At 39.0% G+C, this 25,257-nt stretch overlaps 1 protein-coding gene across 2 annotated transcripts; it reads left to right on the top strand.

Annotated features, from left to right (window-relative positions):
* The first annotated feature begins 8,282 nt into the window (after positions 1-8,282).
* On the top strand, positions 8,283-24,984 carry LOC116907139 (C-type lectin domain family 4 member A). Of its 2 annotated transcripts, XM_032910109.1 has the most exons (8): positions 8,309-8,390; positions 9,678-9,794; positions 12,778-12,879; positions 14,526-14,534; positions 20,845-20,889; positions 21,012-21,187; positions 22,166-22,278; positions 24,537-24,681. In XM_032910109.1, the coding sequence occupies exons 1-8, from the start codon at positions 8,309-8,311 to the stop codon at positions 24,679-24,681; spliced, it is 789 nt and encodes a 262-aa protein (XP_032766000.1). The 2 variants fall into 2 exon arrangements, with proteins under 2 accessions (XP_032766001.1, XP_032766000.1); XM_032910110.1 differs by lacking the exons at positions 14,526-14,534; positions 20,845-20,889 and having other exon boundaries at positions 8,283-8,390; positions 21,021-21,187; positions 24,537-24,984.
* Positions 24,985-25,257: the final 273 nt, after the last annotated feature.

Genomic DNA, 25,257 nt, shown 5'->3' with positions numbered 1-25,257 from the left:
CAAGTCAACAAATAGAAGTCCTAAAAGAAGAAACACAAAAATCCCTGAAAGAACTACAGGACAACACAAGCAAACAGTTGAAGGAAGTGAACAAAACCATTCAGGATTTAAAAATGGAAATAGAAACAATAAAGAAAGCACCAAGGGAAACGACTTTTGATATAGAATCCTAAGGAAGAGACAAGGAATCGTAGATGCAAGCATCACCAACAGAATACAAGAGATGGAAGAGAGAATTTCAGGGGCAGAAGATACCACAGAACACATCAACACAACTGTCAAAGATAACATAAAATGCAAAAAGCTCCTAGCCCAAAATATCCAGGAAATCTGGGACACAATGAGAAGATCAAACGTAAGGATAATAGGTATAGAAGAGAGTGAAGACTCCCAACTTAAAGGGCCAGTAAATATATTCAAAAAATTATAGAAGAAAACTTCCCTAAAATAAAGAGATGCCCAAAAACAGACAAAATGCTACAGAACTCCAAATAGATTGGACTAGAAGAGAAATCCCTCCCATCACATAATAGTTAAAACACCAAATGCACAAAACAAAGAAAGAATATTAAAAGCAGTAAGAGGAAAAGGTCAAGTGACATTTAAAAACCTATAAGAATCACACCAGACTTCTCACCAGAGACTATGAAAGCCAGAAGATCCTGGACAGATGTCATGCAGATCCTGAGAGAACACAAATGCCAGCCAAAGCTACGGTATCCAGCAGAACTCTCAAATAACATAGATAGAGAAACCAAGATATTCCATGACAAAAGCAAATTTACACAATATCGCTCTACAAATCCATCCCTAAAAAGGATAATGGATGGAAAACTCCAACACAAGGAGAGAAACTACACCATACAGAAAGCAAGAGTACAATCACCTTGCAATGAAACCAAAGAGAGACACACAAACATAATTCCACCTCTAACAACGAAAATAATAGGAAGCAACAATCACTATTCTTTAATATCTCTCAACATTAATGGACTCTATTCCCAATAAAATGACATAGACTAACAGACTGGATACATGAAGAAAACCCAACATTTTGATGCATGCAGTAAACACAGCTCAGAGACAAAGACAGACACTACCTCTGATTAAGTGGCTGGAAAACAACATTCCAAGAAAATGGCCCAAATAAAGAAGCTGGAGTTGACATTCTAACATCTACTAAAATTGACTATCAACTAAAAGTCATTAAAAAAGTAAAAGAAGGACACTTCATATTCATCAAAGGAAAAATCCACCAAGATGAACTCTCAATCTTAAATAACTATGCTCCAAATGCCAGGGCAACTACATTCATAAAACAAACAAACAAACAAACAAACAAAAAAAAAACACCTTACTAAAGCTCAAAGCACACGTTGCACGTCACACAAAAATAGTAGGATATTTCAACACCCCATTCTCATCAATGGACAGATCATGGAAACAAAAACAAAAGGATTTACCTTCTTCTCAGCAACTCATGATACCATCTCCAAAACTGAGCATATACTCGGTCACAAAACAGTCCTCAATTGATACAGTAAGATAGAAATAATCCCATGTATCCTATCAGATGACCACGGACTAAGACTGGTTTTCAATAACAACAATAAAGACAGAAAGCCCACATATACATGGAAGTTGAACTATGCTTTACTCAGTGACAACTTGGTGAAGGAAGCAAGAAAGAAAGAGATTAAAGACTTCTCAGAAATTAATGAAAATGAAGATACAACATTCCCAAACTTATGGGACACAATGAAAGCAGTGCTAAAAGGAAAACTCATATCTTTGAGTGCCTGCAAAAAGAAACAGGAGAGAGCAAATCTCAGCAGCTTGACAGCACACCTAAAAGCTCTAGAACAAAAAGAAATAAACTCAAGAGGAATAGAAGACAAGAAATCATTTAACTCAGGGATGAAATCACCCAAGTAGAAACAAAAAGGAGTATACAAAGAATAAACAAAACCAGAAGCTTGTTCTTTGAGAAAATCATCAAGATAGATAAACACTTAGCAAGACCAAACAGAGGTCATAGAGAATGTATACAAATTAACAAAATCAGAAATGAAAAGGGAGATATAACAACAGAAACTGAGGACATTAACAAAATCATCAGATCCTACTAGAAAAGCCTATATTCAACAAATCTGGAAAATTTGGAGGAAATGCACAATTTCCTAGACAGCTACCAGGTATCAAAGTTAAATAAACCATCTAAACAATAAAGAAATGGAAGCAGTTATTGAAAGTCTCCCAACCAAAAAGAGCCCAGGACCAGATGGGTTTAGTGCAGAATTCTATCATAACTTCATAGAAGAATTCGTACCAGTACTGTCCAAAGTATTCCAAAAAATAGAATCAGATGGACCACTACCAAATTCCTTCTATGATGCCATAATTACTCTTATACTGAAACCACACAAAGACCCAACAAAGAAAGAACTTCAGGCCAATTTCCCTTGTGAATATCGACACAAAAATACTCAATGAAATTCTTGCAAACTGAATCCAATAACACATTGAAATGATCATTCATCGTGATCAAGTAGACTTCATCCGAGGGATGCAGGGTTAGTTTAATATTCAAAAATCGATCAACGTAATCCACTATATAAAGAAACTCAAAAGATAAGAGCCACATGATCATTTCATTAGATGCTGAGAAAGCACTTGACAAAATTCAATACCCCTTCATGATAAAAGTCCTGTAAATATCAGGAATTCAAGGCCCTTACCTAAACGTAGTAAAGGCAATATACAGTAAACCAGTAGCTAACATCAAACTAAATGGAGAGAAACTTGAAGCAATCCCACTAAAATCAGGGATTGACAAGGATGCCTACTCTCTCCCTACCTATTCAATATAGTACTCAAAGTCCTAGCCAGAGCAATCAGACAACAAAAGGAGGTCAAAAGGATACAAAATGGAAGGGGAGAAATCAAATTATCACTATGCACATGATATGATAGTATACTTAAGTGTCTTGGGAGCGATGCCCTTGAAGCCCTCCATTGTTGATGTCATTATTATGGTTAGAATTAAGTGTGACTGGGTTCATGGAAAATCCCCAGCCAGCTGCAGTAGACTAATACAAATCTGGTGGTCAAAATGTATAATAATATGATTCGTCAAGATACCCAATGCAATGACCTGTAACCTTTCTGAAAAACCAACATCCTGCTGACTAATAGATATGACAAAACTGTGACCTTTCTGACATCCTGTCAACATCAGCCGATTCCCTGACCACACGAATATTGTGTCCTTGGCCTGTGTAAATGTTTCAAACTTCCCTTGTCTCTCTGTTATCCCTGTTATGGTATAAATTCAGCCTTGGGGAAAAATAAAATTGTCACCTTGATCAGACTCTTGTCTTGGAGTCCTTCTTTGTGTCTCTTGTCCCCCATTCTCTTCCAGGTATACCCAGCACCCTCGTTAACTGTCCTGCAGGATGTGACATAAGTGATCCCAAAAGTTCCACCAGAGAGCTACTTAAACTGATAAACAACTTCAGCAAAATGTTGGGGTATAAAATTAACTCAAATAAATCAATTGCCTTCCTCGACTTAAAGGATAAACAGGATGAGCAAGATATTGGGGAAACGAAACCCTTCATAATAGTCCCAAATAATATAAAAATCCTCGGTGTGACTTTATCCAAACAAGTGAAAGATCTGTATGATAAGAACTTCAAGCCTCTGAAGAAAGAAATTGAAGATCTCAGAAGATGGAAAGATCTCCCATGCGCATGGATTGGCCGGATTAATAAAGTAAGAACGGCCATTTTTCCCAGATGCCCTTCAACAGAGGAATGGATAGAGAAAATGTAATACATCTACACAATGGAATATTACTCACCTATCAAAAACAATGACTTTATGAAATTCATAGGCAAATGGATGCAACTGGAAAATAACATCCTGAGTGAGCTAACCCAATCACAGAAAACACACACGGTATGCACTCATTGATAAGTGGCTATTAGCCCAAATGCTTGAATTACACTAGATGCACAGAACACGTGAAACTCAAGAGGGATGACCAAAATGAGAATGCTTCACTCCTTCTTTAAAAGGGGAACAAGAATACCCTTGGGAGGGAATAGGGAGGCAAAGTTTAGAACAGAGGCAGAAGGAACACCCATTCAGAGCCTGCCCCACATGTGGCCCATACATATACAGAAACCAAAGTAGATAAGATGGATGAAGCAAAGAAGTACAGGCCGACAGGAACCGGATGTAGATCTCTCCTGAGAGACACAGCCAGAATACAGCAAATACATAGGCGAATGCCAGCAGCAAACCACTGAACTGAGAACGGGACCCCCATTGAAGGAATAAGAGAAAGGACTGGAAGAGTTTGAAGGGGCTCGAGACCCCATATGAACAACAATGCCAAGCAACCAGAGCTTCCAGGGACTAAGCCACTACCCAAAGACTACACATGGACTGATCCTGGGCTCCAACTGCATCAGGAGCAATGAATAGCCTAGTAAGGGCACCAGTGGTAGGGGAAGCCCTTGGTCCTGCCAAGGCTGGACTCCCAGTGAATGGGATTCTTGTGGGGAGGGCAGTTATCATGGGAGGATGGGGAGGCGAACACCCATATATAAGGGGAGGGGGAGGAGTTGGGGGAATGTTGGCCTGGAAACCAGGAAATGGAATAACATTTGAAATGTAAATAAGAAATACCCAATTTAATAAAGATGGTAAAAAACTTGCCCTATGTCAGGGTCTTATACAGTCTTGCTCCCAGCTGACATTAAACTTTTTTAAAACACCAACAATAACTGCAGCAGCAGCAGCAGCAGCAGCAACAAAAACAGTGATGGCTTCTCCAAAGCCTTGTACTGTCTTAGTATACAAGGTGGCCATTTTTCCATGATGCTTCCATTGTGTCCTAAGGTCTTAAAGCTGCTAAGCAACATTGTTCTATTGTAGTAACATCATCAAATTGAATCTGTTCTTATATATCAGAGTAGCAACCTTCATCCAGCCATGAACCTTTTACTATATTCATTTCCCTAGCAGTATTTCACTGTTAAACAGTTGTTGCTTCCTCTGTCAACCCTGTTAACCTTTGCAACTGTGGTCCAGCCTCAAGTACAGCTGTTACCAATTCCTTCCAGTCTTGGGAAATAATTCTATTTTGAGTACCCTAGTTATTTAAAATTTGTTTCACATAAGTTGAGTGTATTCTTATGACGTCATGGCTTCTTTTTTTTTTTTTTTTTTTTTTTTGTTTTTTGTTTTTTTTTTTTTTTTTGGTTCTTTTTTTCCGGAGCTGGGGACCGAACCCAGGGCCTTGCGCTTCCTAGGCAAGCGCTCTACCACTGAGCTAAATCCCCAACCCCATGGCTTCTTTAAAATGTATTAGAGCTATCATTTCTATGGGATGCCATCCTTTCTTGTCATAACCTTACTCCATACCATTCAGCACCAGGCTTAGTTGTGTATCTTTTGGGAAAGTTGAGGTGGTCTCATAACCCTAGGCTGCCCCTTCTCCCCCTCTGGCAGCACAGTTGGTTAGAGATGAACCTTTTGTCTCAAAATGGCCTGTTTCTTCAGATTGTCCTCCTGCTTTTTCAGCTTTTCTCTGACCTATTCACCCTCTGGCAAGTCTAGTTCCTCTTTCTTCCTGTGGGAAATTCCCATTCTCTTGCTCAGTTACTAGGCCTGAACCTTTTATTCTCCCTTTTCGGTGTTCCATACTCCCCCGTGCTTCCACCTCCATCCACAGTTTTTTCAGTTGCACAGTCCACTCTACAGTCCTCTCAGAAACATGAAGCCAGACTGACTCCTTTTGCTCCTCCCTCCTCTTTTTAGTTTTTCTATGCTTCCTCATTTTCAGCCACAATTTTCCCAACCCCTCAGCCAGTTTTTCAAGCCTTTTTTGAAACAAAATATGTGGAGGAAAAGAAAAAAAACAGACCCAGAAAATCCCTCTGGGAGTAAGGTGGGGATAGATACCCAGCAGTAGCAGATGCAATGCACTTTTTGCTGGCTTCTTAAAACAAAATATCCACATCTTCTCCCCCAAATTTCTTTCATGGCATTTGAATTCAAATTTCCCATTTTATCTTTAAATTTTGAGCCCCAGGCTGAGGCACCACTTGTTGCTGTCTTTGCTACTTTTTGGGTTCTTGTTCTTCCCACTCTTTATCTCTGTTCCCACTATTTCACCCCTTTAAGTAGATAGGAGAAAGAGTCTAGATGGAAAGACGAGGAAGATAGAGATCCTTGAATCTAATCTCTCTCTCATTTCTTCTCTGAGTGTGACTACTAATAAACTGAAACCCCCTCCCCCTCACAACTGCCAACCCTGCCTACTGCAGCTCTAAAATTTATATACTTCCTGAAAATTTTCCAGAATTCCAAACATGGCACAACTGCAGAAACTGTCTGCAACTGGAATAATCACAGCACTACCAGAGCTCAAGGTTAGTCACAGTCAGCTGCTGTGGGAAGTCTGAAGCAACCACATATTCCCATATCTGAGATTAAAATGAAAATATATTCTTATATTTCTGTGCTTTTTAAAGAAACCAAAACTGTAAAATTCTCACAAGCTTCCTTGCAGAGGGTAGATCAGGCATGGCAAAGAGTGTACATGGGGGAAAGCTCACTGTGGGACATTAGTGTCTGTTAAGGTAAGGAGCGTATCCTTGCCTGGCTGTGGATGACCTGGCATTGAGTCTTAGCAGTCATGTAGGATGAGGAGGGTGTCTATGTAGAAGGCAGAAATGATGTTGGTTTCAGAGACTGGCAAGGTAAGGATGCTGTCTGCTTGGTGGGATGTCTCTGTATGGCCACTCAATACTTTCCAGCGTGATGAGTGCTTCTGCCCATCAAGATGACCTTGGTGGAGTGCTAAAACTTCAGCGAGGCTGAGTGGAGTCTCCCAAGAGATCACACACGGAGTCAGAGCACAAGTTGGGTGAAGGAAGCTTCTCTCAGGCAGGGTGTCAGAACCTCAGTAAGGTGTCTGGTCTTGTGTTGGAACATCCAGCTTAAGAGAAGAAGGTATAACTTTACAGGACATAGGCTTGACCTGAGGTTTAGAGTTCATCCAGAAAGGACAGGCCTCTTAGTGAAGGGTGAGGGTCATTGTGGGAAGGAGATGGGTAGCATCCGAGAGTTTGATAGATAATAATGAGCATAGATTTGTTTTCTACCATAGAAGTAGATTAGAAATGCTAAATTTGGGAAATAAATGAAACCTGTGGCTTTACATTTAAATGGGAGTAATAGTTTGAATCCGTGGTTTTCAGTATGTTTAGTATGTTTGTGTATAAAAGCAAGAGAAAACTAATAAAAGCAAGATGTGTGTGTGTTTCTTATGCATGCACATGCTGTATGCTTGTTATGTGTAGGAACATGGAAGTAGCTAGAAAAGATTCAAAGAAGGGAAGTATTTGGACTAAGTGTAGGTTAAGCATGTGGCTATGAGCTGGAAGATGTCTGTGGGAGGGACTCAAATTATCCCATCTTCAGCAACTAATGTAAGTGTCCCCTCTTGTATCCATTTTATTTTCCCAAGTATTCCTCAAAGTGCAGTGAATATTTAGAGCCTGTGCTGAGGAGCATAGGGATTAATGGAAGAGAGACACAGGAGAGGACAGATCCTCCCATAGTTACTATACAGAGCTGCTTCAGGATCTCTGAATGTGGACAGTAGCAAAGTGAGTGGGGAGTCCCCATGCAGCTAACTGTGGACCTGTGGCAGAGTGCTGAGAGGAGCAGCTTCAGAAGAAACAGGATCTGAGCTTTGAATTCCCCACACTGGAGGCAGCTGAGAGAAAAGTGTGAGCCGACACAATGGTGAGGGCTAATGGTCCTCTGGAATGTGGTATCAAAATTTGCCTTTTCAGTCAAAATCAATATTGTGCCTTAAGTGTTTGCTCATCTTTTCTAGTTTGCTAGAAAACACCAAATTTATGTTTATTGTAGAGTCTTAAGACACAGTTTTCTAATAGCATGGTTCCGCTTTTCCCCTCCTTCCTATTTCTTTCCTTCCCCCTTTGAGTTCCTACTTTGTAGCCCTTGCATATCTTGCTGAGTGCATTTGAGGGCTACAATTTTTATTTTCCTGTATTAAGAGGTTGTGTGTGAGGTCCCTTGTGTGACCTGAGTGAACCTGTGTGTGGCTTCTTGTTCTTATATGGTTTAGCCTCATGAGACATGCCTCTTCTTTCACATAAATGTGTGATATGACAACTTATCACTGTGATTGGTTCTCGTATAACACAGAACCTTAGAGGGGGAACAAGGTGCTGTTTTTGACGGAGGAAATTCTTTTCTTGATATGGCTTCAGAAATCACTTATGCAGAAGTGAGGATCAAGAATGAATCCAACTCCTCGGTCACCTACTCAGGATCTCCTGCAGGTAAAACAAAACAAAATCCCATTTCTGTACTTAACAAAGATGGGCGTATAAGGGAATGGTCATTCACAAAGTTAGGTGGTATTTGTGACTTTGAGTGATCCCATCTGGAATTTTACTGGCGTCTCAGATGTTTAAACCGTTTGCAGATTGACTTGAAGAGCTGTAGAGTTGTACAGTGGGAAGGAAAAGCTTTCTTGACATGACTTTTTCTCTTGTTATTTACAGAAACTTTATCTTGAATTCTGCTGTATTTCCTGCTCTATATAAATGAATATAAATGAAATATTTTTCTGAAAATTAAATCATTTTTTAATGTGAGCTCTTCCCTCTATGTTTGACAGTATTTTGTAACTTCAGGAAAACTCTTTCATTGTTTGGAGCTTTTTTCCTGAAGGAACTTTTTTCTTTTATACTATATATGAGAGCAAAACCTCTCACTGGATAGGCAGTTGCTCTGCCATTAAATTGTACCTTCATCCAGGAAAGTTTCTAGCCATTTGATGGTAGCTAGTCAACTGACCTCATGCTAAAGAGGGGGACTATGATCAGAAATATTTATCTTTTATTGTACATTTGTCTTTAATATTTGGACTGTCTGGAAGTGATTTTAAATATACAGTATTGCAACCACAGTAAAGAACACCATGAAAATTCAGTGACATGAAAATATATTTACAATACTGACGCAAAGAAAAGCTGTAGGCCAGGTGGCAGTGTTTATGTTGTGTTGTCATGTGAGAAAAATATTATATATACATTCTTTAGCACTTGATGAAAAGGCCAGGTTTGGTCTAATTCCAGCACTCAGAAAGCAGAGGCAGGAGGATCACTGGGGATTTGAGCCCGTTCTATTCTACATAATGAGCTGCAGACCACCCAGGACTACACAGTGAGATCTTAGCTCATTACACCTCACATCACCAAAAACAAACAAACAAACAAACAAACAAACAAACCAAAATAAAAACTCAAACAAAAGAAACAAAACAAAAACTCCCTGAAAATATATGAATAAGTATTTTTATAATATACATTCACATATAAATATATGTATAAATATGTACATATGTATGGATACACACACATATATTCAAAGTATTTTTTCAGATCTCAGAATATTAATATCAGTTATTTCAACAGTGTAAGTTTGTGCTTTATTTTTTTATTATTTTAAATGTTCCTGCTATTAGTACTTATGTGTCATGGAGGAAAATGAAGAGGAGGGTGTAAAAGAAGAAACAAGGATGTAACTTATTTCTCATGAAATGAATGTGCTTCTCCTTCTAGCTCCCAGAGAGAAACCTACCCGTCATCTAAGTAAGCCTGGTTCCCTTTTGGTGCCTTTTACATCCCTTATGGTACTTCTCCTGCTGCTAGCAATCACATTCTTAGTTGCTTTCATCAGTAAGTATTCCAGATGAATCAATGGGTCATGTCTGTCTTAGATGAAGAAAGGTTCCACTGTAGCAGCTGGCATTTAATGGAAATATGAAGAAACATTCTTTGGGAAAAATAAATTCAAAGGATTCCATTGTGACTTTTCATTTGTCCTTGAGTTTAACTATTGTGTTAGGGGAAAATGAAATCCATTCTCAGGAAAGAAATTGAATCACATTTATGAGTGTCTGTGTGGGGTTGTGAAGTGAACTCTGTGGACTATTGTCTTTATTAGACTGGGAGGTCAACTCTACATTTTCTCATTGGCATCAAGAGGTCAAGCTGTATGTGCATAGGGCTTCTTCATCTAGTGTAAGCTTGTGGACAAGAAAGAGTTGGAAAGAAATTATCCAAGAAGAGTTCTTTAACTAATTCCTAGCTACTTCTGTCCTATCTAGTATTATGAGAAATCTAAAAGCAGCCTGAGTAAATGTGTGGAATTCTGTTCATCAAAGATTTGAGCATTTATGAAAAAACTTAAGAATCCGTGAAAAGTAGTATATTTAGGATGTTTTACTCATTTATTTGATCACTCAGAATGTAATATCATGCATTAATGTATGTCGGTCGATGTGTCAGACCAAGTCCAGGGCGAATACAGACTCCCTTCTCAAGAAATTTAGAGGCAAGTCAGTGAATCAGTATTAGCTAAATACAGTGGCACACTCCTATTATCCCAGCTATTCAGGATGTTAGATAGTAGGACAGCAAGTTTGGATCTAGCTTGGGCCTTGCAAAAAGACTGTATCAGATAAAAATGAACTAGTGTCTGCACTGTTGTTTAGGAATTGTTGTGCTGTGATAGCTCTCCTAGAATAAGTGACACCTAGATCTGTGGGTGCTAAGAATGTCACAGAAGGATGAAACTGAAGCATGAGTGGTTGAGACACACAGTGCTAAGTGAAGAAGTGATATTTCCTTAGGTTGACACAAGCAGGATGCAGGGCATGTGTTATGAAAAAGAGTTTTCTCCTAAACAGTGTTCTTTAATCAAGTATTGTTTTCCACTTAATATATCAGTATAAACGTAGTTATCAGTATAAACGTAGTGAGCTAAAACACTTATTTATTTATTATTTATCTTATTTATCTTATGCTTCCATGGTTTGGCAATTTTGGCTGATTTCCGCTGAGCAGCTACTCTGGCCCTAGCTGAACTTATGCATGTATATATTGTCAGTTACCAGTTCAGGCAACTCAGCCTCTGAGGAAGAGGTGGCCAGCTGGAATGACTAACAGTATGGATCACCTTTATATGAGTCCTTATGTGGGTCTGGGCATGCCTTTTTTATATGGCAGCTTGGAGATTTCCAGGATTGAGGGTGAGTCAGGCTCTCGAAATTAGCTGGAGAGTAGATCAGAGCTCGTTTTGCAATCCTCTTGGCCAGCTAGTGCAGAAGAAATACATATATATTTAAGCTGGGACAGTTGCAAAATTACATTGCAGCGATGTGTGGATACAGAAGTTAAAAATTGTGGTCATGGTTTTGCAAACATCAATACCAGGGAGAACCACTGTACTCTTCAAGTAAGGAATTGGTATAGGCATATATAGGTTATAGGCATTGTTTCTGCAGGAATCTGAAAATAGAATAATTAGGCTAAAGAAAAAAATGAGAGGGATAATTTGTAACCTGATAATGAGATAAGTGCCTGGAGAACAGGAGAGGAGGCAGCTTTGAGATGTAAAGAGTATAGGACCAAGGAAATAGATGTTTGATGAATATTGAGATCTAGGGATTAAAGGGTCCAAGAAGAAAACATGTAACTTTAATATTCTTATGACAAAAACTCAGCAACCATGAAGTTATTCAATGAGCCAGAAAATATATAAATCATAGGTTTAAGTTGGTAAATGTTGATTTGAGTTTTAGGCATATTGAGTTGAACCTAATATGTTATTGTTTATTGAGCCAAAAGCTCTTTCGAATAGGCACTACACAAGATCATAGCAATGATATCTCTTGGGAAGAATTTGTATGTGAAAGCAGCTTAATGGCAGGGCCATAGGAAGTGTTACATTTTGAAGGGTGGATGGAGGGAGAAGGGATTATAAAAGACAATAAGAAGTGATGTCCAAAAGGTGAGGCAAAATCAGGACAGAGCAATGTCTCAAGACCTAAGAGGGAAGAAAACTAGTTTCAAGTACAATACAAGATGGCTAATGAGTGCCTAGGTATATCACTGATGACCCACTTCAAAACCGGTGTTGGAGAAATGGAGGAAGCAAAAGTGATGGCATAATGAAGACAAAGACACAGGCAGGATAGTGGAGAAATTCAGTTGTAGAGGGCTCTCCCAGAGGCTAGTTGGTTTTATTCCGAGTGAGCAAGAGTGTGGTGCATGGAGGAGTAAGTCTGTCAAAAAGAACAGAGTTTAGGGAAGAAAGCAATGCTCTGTAGACACATTTTTTCTCTCTCCTTATTTCACATTCTAAAATAAGCTATAACTACTCAGAATTACTTATCTTCTTTTCCTCCCAATGTGAAGGTTCTTTATAGCCTTAAATATGCATATCTATCTCTGTTTCATTTCCTTGAAGAATTAGCATTTTCATTTTACATTCACCATTCAAGGGTATGGTTCACTCCCTTTATAGTCATGATAATCGATCCATCCTGCCCCCCCTTTTTTTTTTTTTTTTTGGAGCTGAGGACTGAACCCAGGGCCTTGCGCTTGCTAGGCAAGCGCTCTACCACTGAGCTAAATCCCCAACCCCCAACCCATCCTGCCTTTTAAATCACTTGTGCTTCTGTGAGTTCTGAAAGTATCCATGGTTTCAAAATAGGAGGCTGAGGATTCCATTGATTGTAGTGTGACGGGAACCATAGGCAGGCTCTGTCTACTTAGTAATCTGGATGTCATAGATCTACTTATGTACCATAAGTAGAAAATAGAAAGGCATACTTCTATCATGCAAATGAATGGTTTTGGTTCTGTTTTCTTACAGTTTATTTTCAGAAGTACTCTCAATTTCTTGAAGAAAAAAAAGCTATAAAAGGTATAACTCACGAAGAATTGAACTGCATAAAAAATGTTTCGCTCATGGAAGGTAAGAAGTAATAATGTACCTAAGCATTTGATTGCTCCTGTAGAGTGTAATAGTTTCATATGTCTCCCTTTCTCTCTTCCTCCATTGTTCCTTCCCTCTGACCCCTCCCTCCCATTCTTCCTTTCTTATTGATTCTTATCTCCTACATTACACTGCAATGGCTTGTATCCCTCCATACACTCTTCCTAATCAAACCCTCCTACCTCCAGTTCTCCCACAGATCCACCTCTGCTCTCTTTCCCTCCAAAAAAAGAAGAGGCCTTCCAGGGCCTTCATCCATAGAACCTGGTATAACAAGGTACAATAAGACTAGGCACCAAACCTCCTATCAAGGCTGAACAAAGTAATCCAGGGGGAGGAAAATGGTAACAAGAACAGGCCAAGTGTCAGAGACAACTCCACTCTACTGTTAGGAGTCCCACAAGAACACCAAGATAGATAAACATAACATGCCTGTAGAGAAACTAGTGAAAGTCTTGCAAGTTCTGTGACTGCTGATTCAGTCTCTGTAAGCCCTGTACTTAATTTATTCTATGGGCCATGTTCTTCTGGAATCCTTGACCTTTCTGGAGCCTACAATCCTTCTTCACTTTCTTCTTCTACATTCTCCAAGCTCTGTTTTTGTATGGCTGTGGGCCTTTGCATCTGTTTTCAGCAGTTGATGGATGAAACTATCATCAGCTTTCTGATGATAGTTGGGCTAGGCAAAGATCTATGAGTATAGCAGAAAATCATTAGGAATCATTTAATTGACTTTTTTTCCAGTTGTGTTTGCTTCTATCCTAGGTGTCTGGGTTATTCAGTCTTTAGTTCTTGGTCATCCAGGAAGTGTTGGACATGGCTTCCTTCTTGTGGCTTAGACATCAAGTAAGACCAGCCATTGGTTGGCTACTCCTACAAGTTCTGTGTCACTATTGCCTCACAACATCTTGTAGGCAGGACAAATTTTAGGTCAAAGATTTTGTGGCTGGGTTGAGGTCCCTATCTTGTGGTTGGGAGCCTGGTTACAGAAGATAGTCAGCTCAGGATCTACATCACCCATTACTAAGAGTCTTTATTAGGGTTACCCTTATATATTACAGGGAGTCTCCACTGTATTAGGTTTCCACATAGCTTCCCCAAATCCCACAATCATCTCTCCCTGTACTCATTCCCACCCCCAACTTGATTTTTTCTGTTCCAATCTGCACCCGCCCCTCAGTCTATCCATAAGATCTATTATATTTGCCATTTACAAGGAGATTCATATGGTCCCCCTTGATATTTAGTCTTTTGGGTTTGTGGATTGTAGTAAGATTATCTTTCAATTAACAGATAATATCCACTTAGAAGTGTATAGTACGTACTATATTTGTTTTTCCTTTTTTTCCCAATATTTTTAGACATTTCAAATGTTATCCCCTTTCCTAGTTTCCTGGACATAAGCCCCCATCCCATCCCCCTTACCTTCTTCTATAAGGGTGTTCTCCCTCCCCAACCACGCACCTTCCCACCTCCCGACCCTTACATTCCCCTCCACTGGAGATTCCAGTCTTGGCAGGACCAAAAGCTTCTTCTCCCAATGGTACCCAACAAGGCCATCCTCTGCTACGTATGCAACTGGAGCCATGAGTCTGTCCATTTGTAGTCTTTGGGTAGTAGTTTAGCCCCTGGGAGTTCTGGTTGGTTGGTACTGTTGTTCTTATGGGGTTGGAAGACCCTTCAGCTCCTTCAGTCCTTTCTCTAATTCCTCCAATGGGGACCCCATTCTCAGTTTGATGGTTTGCTGCCAGCATTCACCTCTGTATTTGTCATGTTATGGCTGAGCCTCTCAGGAGAAGCAATATGAGGCTCCTGTCAGCATGCACTTCTTAGCACCAGCAATATTATCTAGTTTTGGTGGCTGTATATATATGGGCTGGATCCCTAGGTTGGGCAGGCTCTGAGTGGGCATTCCTTCAGTCTCTGATCCAAATTTTGTCTCCATATCTCCTCCTAAGAGTATTTTTGTTCCTCCTTTTAAGGAGGACTGAGTCATCCGCTCTTTGATTGTTCTTTTTCTTGAGCTTCATGGCCTGTGGATTGTATCTTGGGTAATTAGAGCTCTTGGGCTAATATCCATTTATCAGTGAGTGCATACCATGGTTTTTTTTTTTTTGTGATTGTGTTACCTCACTTAGGATGATATTACCTAGTTCCATCCATTTGCCTGTGAATTTCATGAAGTCATTGTGATAGCTCCATTGTGTAGATGTTCAATAGTTTCTGTATCCATTCCTCTGTTGAAGCTCATCTGGGTTCTTTCCAGCTTCTGGCTATTATAAATAAGGCTGCTATGAACATAGTGGAGCATGTGTCTTTGTTGTATGTTGGAGCATCATTTGGGTATATGCCGAGGAGGGTTATAGCTGGATCCTCAGGTAATGGAATGTCCAATTTACTGAGGAACCTCCAGATTGATCTCCAGCATTGTGCCAGCTTGCAATCCCACCAACAATTGAGGAGTATTCCTGTTTCTCCACATCCTTGGCAGCATCTGTTGTCACCTGAGTTTTTGTTCTAGCCATTCTGACTGGTATGATGTATAGTCTCAGGGTTGTTTTGATTTGCATTTGCCTGATGACTAAGGGTGTTGAACATTTCTTTAGATACTTCTCAGTCATTCGATATTCCTCAGCTGAGAATTCTTTGTTCAACTCTGTAGCACTTTTTAAAATAGAGTTATTTGGTTCTCTGGAGTCTAACTTCTTGAGGTCTTTGTATATATTGGATATTCGCCCTCTATCAGATGTTGTATTGTTAAAGATGTTTTCCCAACCTGTTGGTTGCTGTTTCGTCCTAATGACAGTGTCCTTTGCCTTACAGAAGCTTTGCAGTTTTATGAGGTCCCATTTGTCAATTCTTGATCTTAAAGCATAAGCCATTGGTGTTTTGTTCAGGAAATTTTCTCCAGTGCCCATGTGTTCGAGATGCTTCACCACTTTTTCTTCTATTAGTTTGAGGTATCTGGTTTGATGTGGAGGTCCTTGATCCACTTGGACTTAAGCTTTGTACAGGGTGATAAGCATGGATCGATCTGCATTCTTCTACATGTTGACCTCCAGTTGAACCAGCACCATTTGCTGAAAATGCTATCTTTTTCCATTGGATGGTTTTGGCTCCTTTGTCAAAAATCAAGTGACCATAGGTGTGTGGGTTTATTTCTGGGTCTTCCATTCTATTCCACCGGTCTATCTGTCTGTCTCTGTACCAATACCATGCAGTTTTTATCACTATTGCTCTGTAATACTGCTTGAGTTCAGGGATAGTGATTCCCCTGGAAGTCCTTTTATTGTTGAGGATAGTTTTTGCTATCTTGGGTTTTTTGTTATTTCAAATGAATTTGGAAATTGCTCTTTCTAATTCTATGAAGAGTTGAGTTGGAATTTTGATGGCTATTGCATTGAATCTGTATATTACTTTTGGCAATATGGCCATTTTTACTATATCAATCTTGCCAATTATTAAGCCTGGGAGATCTTTCCATCTGAGATCTTCAATTTCTTTCTTCGGAGACTAGAAGTTCTTGTCATACAGATCTTTCACTTGCTTGGTTAGAGTCAAACCGAGGAATTTTGTGTTATTTTTGACTATTGTGAAAGATGTCATTTCCCTCATTTCTTTCACAGCCTGTTTATCTTTTGAGTAGAGGAAGGCTACTGGTTTATTTGAGTTAATTTTATACCCAGCCACTTTGCTGAAGCTGTTTACCAGGCATAGTATTCTCTGGTGGAACATTTGTGGTCCCTTAAGTATACTATCATGCCATCTGCAAATAGTGATATTTTGACTTCTTCCTTTCCCATTTGCATCCAGTTGACCTTTTGTTGTCTGATTATTCTGGCTAGGACTTCGAGTACTATATTGAATAAATAGGGAGAGAGTAGGCATCCTTGTCTAGTCCCTGATTTTAGTGGGACTGTTTAATGTTTCTCTCCATTTAGTTTGATGTTAACTACTGGTTTTCTGTATATTGCTTTTTCTATGCTTTGGTACAGGCCTTGAATTCCTGTTCTTTCTAGTAGTTTTATCATGAAGGGGTGTTGAATTTTGTCAAATGCTTTCTCAGCATCCAATGAGATGATTATGTAGTTTTTTCTTTGAGTTTGTTTACATAGTGAATTATGCTGATGGATTTCCATATAATGAACCATCCCTGCATCCCTGGAATGAACCCTACTTGACCATACTGGATGATCATTTTGATGTATTCTTGGATTTGGCTTGGGAGAATTTTGTTGAGTATCTTTGTGTTCATAGTCATAAGGGAAATTGTTCTGTAGTTCTCTTTCTTTGTTGGGTCTTTCTGTGGTTAGGTATAAGTGTACTTGTGGATCCATAGAAGGAATTGGGTAGTGCTCCTTCTCTTTCTCTTTTGTGCAATAATTTGGACAGTATTGGTATGGGGTTTTCTATGAAGGTCTGATAGAATTCTGCACTAAATCCATTGGTTCTTGAGCTTTTTTTGGTTGGGGGACTTATATTAATTGCTTTTATTTCTTTAAGAGTTATGGGACAGTTTAGATGGTTTATCTGATCCTGATTTAACTTTCATACCTGGTATCTGTCTTGAAATTATTCATTTCATCCTGATTTTCCTGTTTTGTTGAATATAGGCTTTTGTAGTAGGATCTGATGATTTTCTGAATATCCTTAGATTCTGTTGTTATGTCTCCATTTTCATTTCTGATTTTGTTAATTTGGATACTCTTTCTGTGCCCTTTGGTTAGTCTGGCTAAGTGTTTATCTATCTTGTTGATTTTCTCAAAGAACCAGCTCCTGGTTTTCTTGATTCTTTGTATAGTTCTTTTTCTACTTATTTGACTTCAGCTCTGAGTTTTGAAGCCTTCTACTCCTATTAGGTATATTTGCTTCTTTCTGTTCTAGAGCTTTTAGGTGTGCCATCAAGCTGCTAAGGAATGCTCTCCTCTGTGTGGTTTTGGAGGCACTCAGAGGTATGTGTTTTCCTCTTATCACTGCTTTCATTGTGTCCCATAATTTTTGGTATGTTGTCTCTTCATTTTCATTAAATTTTAAAATATCCTTAATTTCTTTCTTTATTTCTTCCTTGAGCAATTTATCATTGAGTAGAGCATTGTTCAGCTTTCATGTGTATGTGGTATTCATTTTTGTTTGCTATTGAAGGCTAGCCTCAGTCAGTGGTGATCTTATAGGACACATGAGGTTATTTTTAATTCCTGAATTCTACTTTTTTGTTTGTTTGTTTTGTTTTGGTTCTTTTTTTCGGAGCTGGGGACCGAACCCAGGGCCTTGTGCTTCCTAGGCAAGCACTCTACCACTGAGCTAAATCCCCAACCCCTATGAGGTTATTTTTTTAATCTTTATTAACTTGAGTATTTCTTATTTACATTTCAATTGTTATTCTCCTTCCCGGTTTCCGGGCCAACATCCCCCTAAACCCTCTCCCTCCCATTCTATATGGGCTTCCCCTCCCCATCCTCCCCCCAATACTACCCTCCTCCCAACAATCAAATTCACTAGGTGTTCAGTCTTGGCAGGACCAAGGGCTTCCCACATGGGTTTATTTAAATCTTGTATCTGTTATCTATTTTGTGGCTGATTATATGGTCAATTCTGGATAAGGTACCATGAGGTGCTGAGGAAAAGGTATATTCTTTTGCTTTAGGATGTAATGTTCCATAAATATCTGTTAAGTCCATTTGGTTCCAAACTTCTATTAATTTCTCTATGTCTCTGTTTAGTTTCTGTTTTCATGATCTGTCCATTGATGAGAGTGGGGTGTTGAAATCTCCCACTATTATTGTGTCATGTGCAATGAGTGCCTTGAACTTAATAAGGTTTCTTTTATGAATATAGGTGCCCTTGCATTTGGAGCATAGATATTTAGGGCTGAGTGTTCATCTTGGTGGATTTTTCCTTTGATTAATATGAAGTGTCCTTCTTCACCTTTTTTGATAAATTTTGCTTGAAAGTTGATTTTTATTCAATATTGGAATGGCTACTCCTGCTTGTTTCTTCAGACCATTTGCTTGGAAAATTGTTTTCCAGACTTTTACTCTGAGGTAGTGTCTGTGTTTGTCACTGGGGTGTGTTTCCTGCATGCAGGAAAATCCTGCATTCCAGTCTGTTAGTCTATGTTTTTCATTTTTAAATTGGGGAATTGCATCCATTGATGTGAAGAAATATTAAGGAATAGTGATTGTTGTTTTATGTTATTTTTGTTGTTAGAGTTGGAATTATTTTTGTGTGACTCTCTTCTTTTGTTTTTGTTGCAAGTAGATTACTTTCTTGCTCTTTCTAGGGTATAGTTTCCCTCCTTGTGTTGGGGTTTTCCATGTATTATCCTTTGTAGGATTATACATTATTAGTGGAAAGATATTGTATAAATTTAGTTTTGTCTTGGGATATCTTGGTTTCTCCATGTATGTTAATTTAGGGTTGTTTTTTTTTAATATAGTAGCCTGGTCTGGCATTTTTATTCTCTTAGGGTTTGTGTGACACCTGCTCATGCTCTTCTCGCTTTCATAGCCTTTAGTGAGAAGTCTGGTTTAATAGCTACTTGACCTATTTTCCTTAATGCTTTTAAAAATTTTTGTCTTGTGCATTTGGTGATGGGAGGAATGCCTTTCTGGTCCAATCTATTTGGAGTTCTGTAAGTTTCTTGTATGTTTATGGGCATCTTTTTCTTTAGGTTAGGGATGTTTTCTTCTAAATTTTGTTGAATATATTTACTGGTCTTTTAAGTTTCGAGTCTTCACTCTCTTCTATATCTGTTATCTTTATGTTTGAACTCCTCATTGTGTCCTGGATTTCCTGGATATTTTGGGTTAGGAGCTTTTTGCATTTTACATTTTCTTTGACCCCTGTGTCAATGTTTTCTGTTGTATCTTCTGCCCCTGAGATTCTCTATTGAATGTCTTGATTTCTGTTGTTGATGCTTGCATCTATGACTCTTGATCTCTTTCCTATGTTTTCTCTCTCCAGGTTTGTCTCCCTCTGCAATTTCTTTATTGTTTCTATTTCCATTTTTAGATCCTGGATGGTTTTGCTTAATTCCTTCACATGTTTGAATATGTTTTCCTGTAATTCTTAAGGGATTTTTGTGTTTCCTCTTTAAGGGCTTCTACTTTACCTGTGTTGTCCTGTATTTCTTTAAGGGAATTATTTATGTCCTTCTTAAAGTCCTCTATCATCATCATGAGATGTGATTTTAAATCCAAATCTTGCTTTTCTGGTGTGTTGGGATAACCAGTATTTGCTTTGGTGGAAGAACTGGGCTCTGATGATGCCAAGTAGTCTTGGTTTCTGTTGCTTATTTTCCTGTGCTTGCCTCTCACCATCTGGCTTTCTCTAGTGTTAGCCTGTCCTACTGTCTCTGACAGTGGTTTGAGTTTCTCGTATACCTGTGTTCAGCACTCCTGGAGACTGGCTTCCTCCCAGTGAGATTTGGGTACAGAGAATTGTGGAACTGGGTCAACTCCAGTTTCAGGCAGAACAGGAAGGGTTCTTTTCCATACTGTTCCTGGGTTCGTGTATCCTGAGTGTTCTCCGCGGGTCCCTGGGGGCAGAAGTGGTGGTCTTACCTCTGCTGTTTGATGTGCCTGCACCCTTGCTTACTGTCTTTCAGAAGATTTACTTTCTTTCATTCTTTCCTTCTTTATGTCCGTTTTTCCTTTGTTATTTAATTCAATTTGGATTTTGTTTTTCCAGTTAACTGATTTCTCTGTCAACTCCATTTTACTATAACCACTACATTTAAAAAAGATTATTCTCTCAAATATTTTTTAATTATTAAATGGAAAAAACATATAGTTACAAAGACTTGTATTTAAAAACATTAGATTTTTACTACATTTTTACCTACCTTTCACATTCTACTTTACATTTATTTATAGAATCTTAAATACTCAGAGACTGGATGTCCTTTGTACTTTGTTTTTCTAGCTTTTCCTGACAGCACCTCAGTTAGACAAAGGGTCCTGTCATTAGAGATAGACTTGTGTATCTTGGCAGTGAGGGTAAGGGACTCCTGCTGCATCTAGTAGCAGGTAGGAGTCCCAGCTTTCATGTGTTCTCTGCATACAAGCAGTTTTTAGGATTACTTTATTGCATTGTATTTGCATTTCCTTCTTCCCCCAAAGAAAAAAGCTGGAGCTGTTGCCCAAAGGATTGGAAGCCATTTGGTTCCCACTGTTACTGGGTTACCACACATACTTCAACTGACTCAGCAGCATCTTGGAACGAGAGTGAGAAGAAGTGCTTCAGCATGGGTGCTCATCTCCTAGTGATCCATAGCAAGGAAGAACAGGTGCATGCTGGGAGAGACTGGGACCTGGTCCCAGCATGTTGTCTGCCTATTTCTGCTAAGAGGGAGTTTTGTTGACTTGGGTGTTGGTGCTGTGGCAGAAGGCTTTCCAGAAGATAGGGAGGAATGGTGGCTTCAGCCTTTGCCTTCCACATCTTGGTCCTGTTTCAGTGGAACTAAACCCCAAGGGACCATGGCATCAGAAATGCAGCACTTGAGGATGAAGGGAAGGATGAAATATTTCTGCCTAAAAACAAGTTTGTGATTTCTGCACACTAATGCCTCCTGTAGTATCAACTGCCTTACATAGAAGGGCACAGGAAAACACTACCAAACTGGAAGGGCTACAACCAGCCACTAAAAATGAATTATCTGAGGTTATTCATGAAGAATGATTAGACATATCAAATTCTCTCATACAAAACTGTCAAGAATGGTGTTGGTGAAGAAAGGAGGGAAGTAAATCCGAGATGAGAATTCATTATGACCATGGGCAGAGATTGCTTCCAGAACTGTGAAAATATGAATCATGACTTTAATGGTGTCCTGATAATATGGAGGAGATGTGTTCTTTTGGGCTGGGAATGGTGGATGGGGGGAGAAGTGCACTGTCAGGGTGTATACTCCTGAAGAAGGAGAGAAGACATACACAAAGAGGTGCACTTTTGGGAGGGGTGAGAGTCTCTTTTATTCCTTGATTCTTTGTATTCTCATCTCTCTATGACCAATAAAAATCAGTCAAAATATCAAGTCTACCTCTACAATGTACACTTATTGATATTAATATCAAATTTGAAAAGTATTTAAGAACCTAGATAGATGAAGAAGGATTTGATTATTTGTGTATTTGCATATGTGCATCATATTGAACCCTATAATTTTGTATCATTGAAATAATTTTAAATGGTCTTATAAGAAATTCTGTAACAGAAAATGAATCATTCAATCCAGGCTGAAAGCTGTATCTTTGTTTCCCCTTAGGACTTCATCACTGGGATCCTGAACTCTCGTGCTGCTTATTTTATAGGGCTCTGGGATTCAGGTCATCGACAATGGCAATGGGTTTCTCAGACACCATACAATGAGAGTGCCACGTGAGTCTAGAGTTATGTAGAGAATTCCTGGGTCCTGTAGCATGAGAAGAATTTGGGGAGTTCCATCTATTGGTTATGAAACTAAAATAGCTCCCTCCTGATACAACTGCTAGAGTTGGAGTAATTTTTACTCCCCCATTTAGTCATCACAGCAGTCCTATGAGACACACATTATTGGTACTCCCAGTAGAGATGAGGAAATTTAGTTTGAAGAATGTAGAATATAAAAAGCCAAGGCATCAAATCAAGGTCCTTACACCTACACATGTTTTATGTTTTTTCAGTTTTTCAGTTTATATCTTAAAAATATACTTTAATTCACTTTTACTTATGTATATACATTTGTATTTCTATGGGGGTCTACTATATGTGTTTGGGTGTCTGTGGAGAATATAATAGGGTGTTTGATCTCCTGGAGCTGGGTAGCACAGGTGGTGGGATGTGGACAATGTGAGTTCTGGAATAGAACCCTCAATTTTTTTTTTGGAAAAGCAGCAAGCACTCTTTGGTTTTCTTTTTTTTATTGGATATTTTCTTTATTTTCATTTCAAATGTTATTCCCTTCTTGGTTGCTCCTCCGGAAACACCCGCATATCTCCCCCTCCTCCTGCTTTTATGAGGTTGCTCCCCCAACCACTCCTTCCTGTCTCCCTACCCTGGAATTCCACTACACTGGGGCACCCAGCCTTGGCAGGACAATGATCATTCCTCCCACTGATGCCTGACAAGGCCATCCTCTGCTTCATATGTGGCTAGAGCAATGGGTCGCTTCATGTGTACTTTTTGGTTGGTGGTTTAGTCCCTTGGAGCTCTGGGGCATCTGGTTAGTTGATATTGTTGTTTTTCATATGGTGTTGCAAACCCCTTCAGCTCCTTCTGTCCTTTATCTCCTCCATTAGGGACCCTGTTCTTAGTTCAGTGGTTGTCTTCAAGCATCTGCCTCTGTATTTGTCAAGCTCTAGCAGACCCTCTCAGGAGACAGCTTTATCAGGCTCCTGTCAACATGCATTTCTTGGCATCTACAAGTGTCTGGATTTCGTGACTGTATATGGGATTTTTGGAAAAGCAGCAAGCAGTCTTAATATCTGATGTAACTCTCTTGTCCTCATTTATATATTTATAAGAAAAATTGGCATCGAGATCTTTACTGATTACTTCTTACATATCAAAAGCACTCAATATGATGTTGTTGTGTTTTATATTGATGTAGTAATTTAAAAACTCTTGCTACCTTAGTATGTTGTCATATTCTGTTCTGATATATGACTTGAAAAATATGTAGTGCGTTGTATTTTAAAACAAATCCCAAATATTCGATTTTACCAATGAAGACTCAGGAGCCAGATGCTCAGATGAAATCATGCTATCTCAGAGAGGAAGATAAAGCACCCAGTAGACCTTCCTACTCAGTCTGAGAAGAATAAAGCCCCTTTTCCATCCTGTCGTAAATACCCTATAAACTCCATATTTCTCCTTTACTTTTTGTACATGTCTTTACCCATTGATCAGACTTCCTCTTACTCTCAATGGTATTTTCTTATGTTCATTCACTGTTAACTGGTTGCTTCCTCTACCTCTCTATGGTTGAATTTATTTAATCCCAATTAGAGAAAGCTCTTAGATGAAAGATGTGTGCTAGGACTGAGCTACACCACAACTTGATTTTAATAAACAGAACAACCTTGGATTAAAGACTGAGACACACTACAATGGAAATGGGTTTTTCTAGTTTATAATCTTGAGACCACAATGTGAGCAAATGTCCTGCAACAATAGTGAGATTATTGCTCTGAATTTTAAGAAAAGGCAACTAGGACTTTAGAATTTTAACTATTTGTTCTTGATGACAGAAATAAACAGATTATCTAGAGTTTTCAACTAGTTCTCCTGTCTCTAACATAGTCCTTTTGTATAATGGGAAAGCTTTATTAAAACATGAGAGTAATGAGAGACCGTTTCAACATCTAAGTAAGTGCAATGGGGTGACGGTCTCCTGGTACCAAGGCCTAGGGATGAAGAAATCGCCTCTATGATGTGTGCTGAGAGAACGGTTAAGTAATACGCTAAAAGAACTTTGAGTGCTGTGGGCCCTGTTATCCAGGGAAATGTGAGATATGGGTGACAGGGATGATGGAGATGGAGAATACTTGAATTTGATCTCAAAAAATTTCAACCTCATCCTCAGGCTTGCTTCCTTTTGCTTCCTCTTTTCAAGCATCGTCATAGGCAACACCCTGATGTTCTTTACTCTCTTTCAGATTCTGGCACAAAGATGAGCCCAGCAGTGACGATGAAAAGTGTGTTATAATAAACCGTCGTATGAATTCTAAATGGGGCTGGAATGATATCCGTTGCAGTGAGAAACAGCAGTCAGTTTGTCAGATGAAGAAAATACACTTATGAATCATACGTTCTCCATGGGTATGTGATTTCACTGTTCACTATTACACGGACACCTGGGAAATTATACAAATGGAAGAGATTGCCACAGAGTTTAAGTGGGAAGCAAATGGTTATGCATATGAGAACGCTGGCCCACATGTATCCTTGTGTATTCATCCACTTACTCTGTCATAAAATGAACTTTCATTGAGAATTTTCTACATGCCAGATTGTATACAGAGTCCCTTTTACGGCATACATGGAGCTTTTCTGCCAATTCCTCAACATTTCATTTACTCATGTGATTGTATGATATGTTCCCTAGATCTACCCATCTTTCTGTTTTTTTTAAATCTACCTTTGGTTTTATTGACATGAAATTGAGAAGTAAAATTATATAAATATTTAAGTTGAAGTGTCTGGATTGATACGTACACACACATTTACTCTGAAATATACATATATATTCACCATAAAATAATTATCCAGTACAGGATTAAAACACCTTCCATTACTTAACATCATTGTCATAGTGTGTGTGTGTGTGTGTGTGTGTGTGTGTGTGTGTGTGTTTCAGAGAGAGAGAGAGAGAGAGAG

This window comes from Rattus rattus, chromosome 8, assembly GCF_011064425.1.
Source record: "Rattus rattus isolate New Zealand chromosome 8, Rrattus_CSIRO_v1, whole genome shotgun sequence".
NCBI lineage: Eukaryota > Metazoa > Chordata > Mammalia > Rodentia > Muridae > Rattus > Rattus rattus.
Note: the sequence above shows the minus strand (reverse complement) of the source record. Positions and strands in the feature narration are given on the sequence as shown.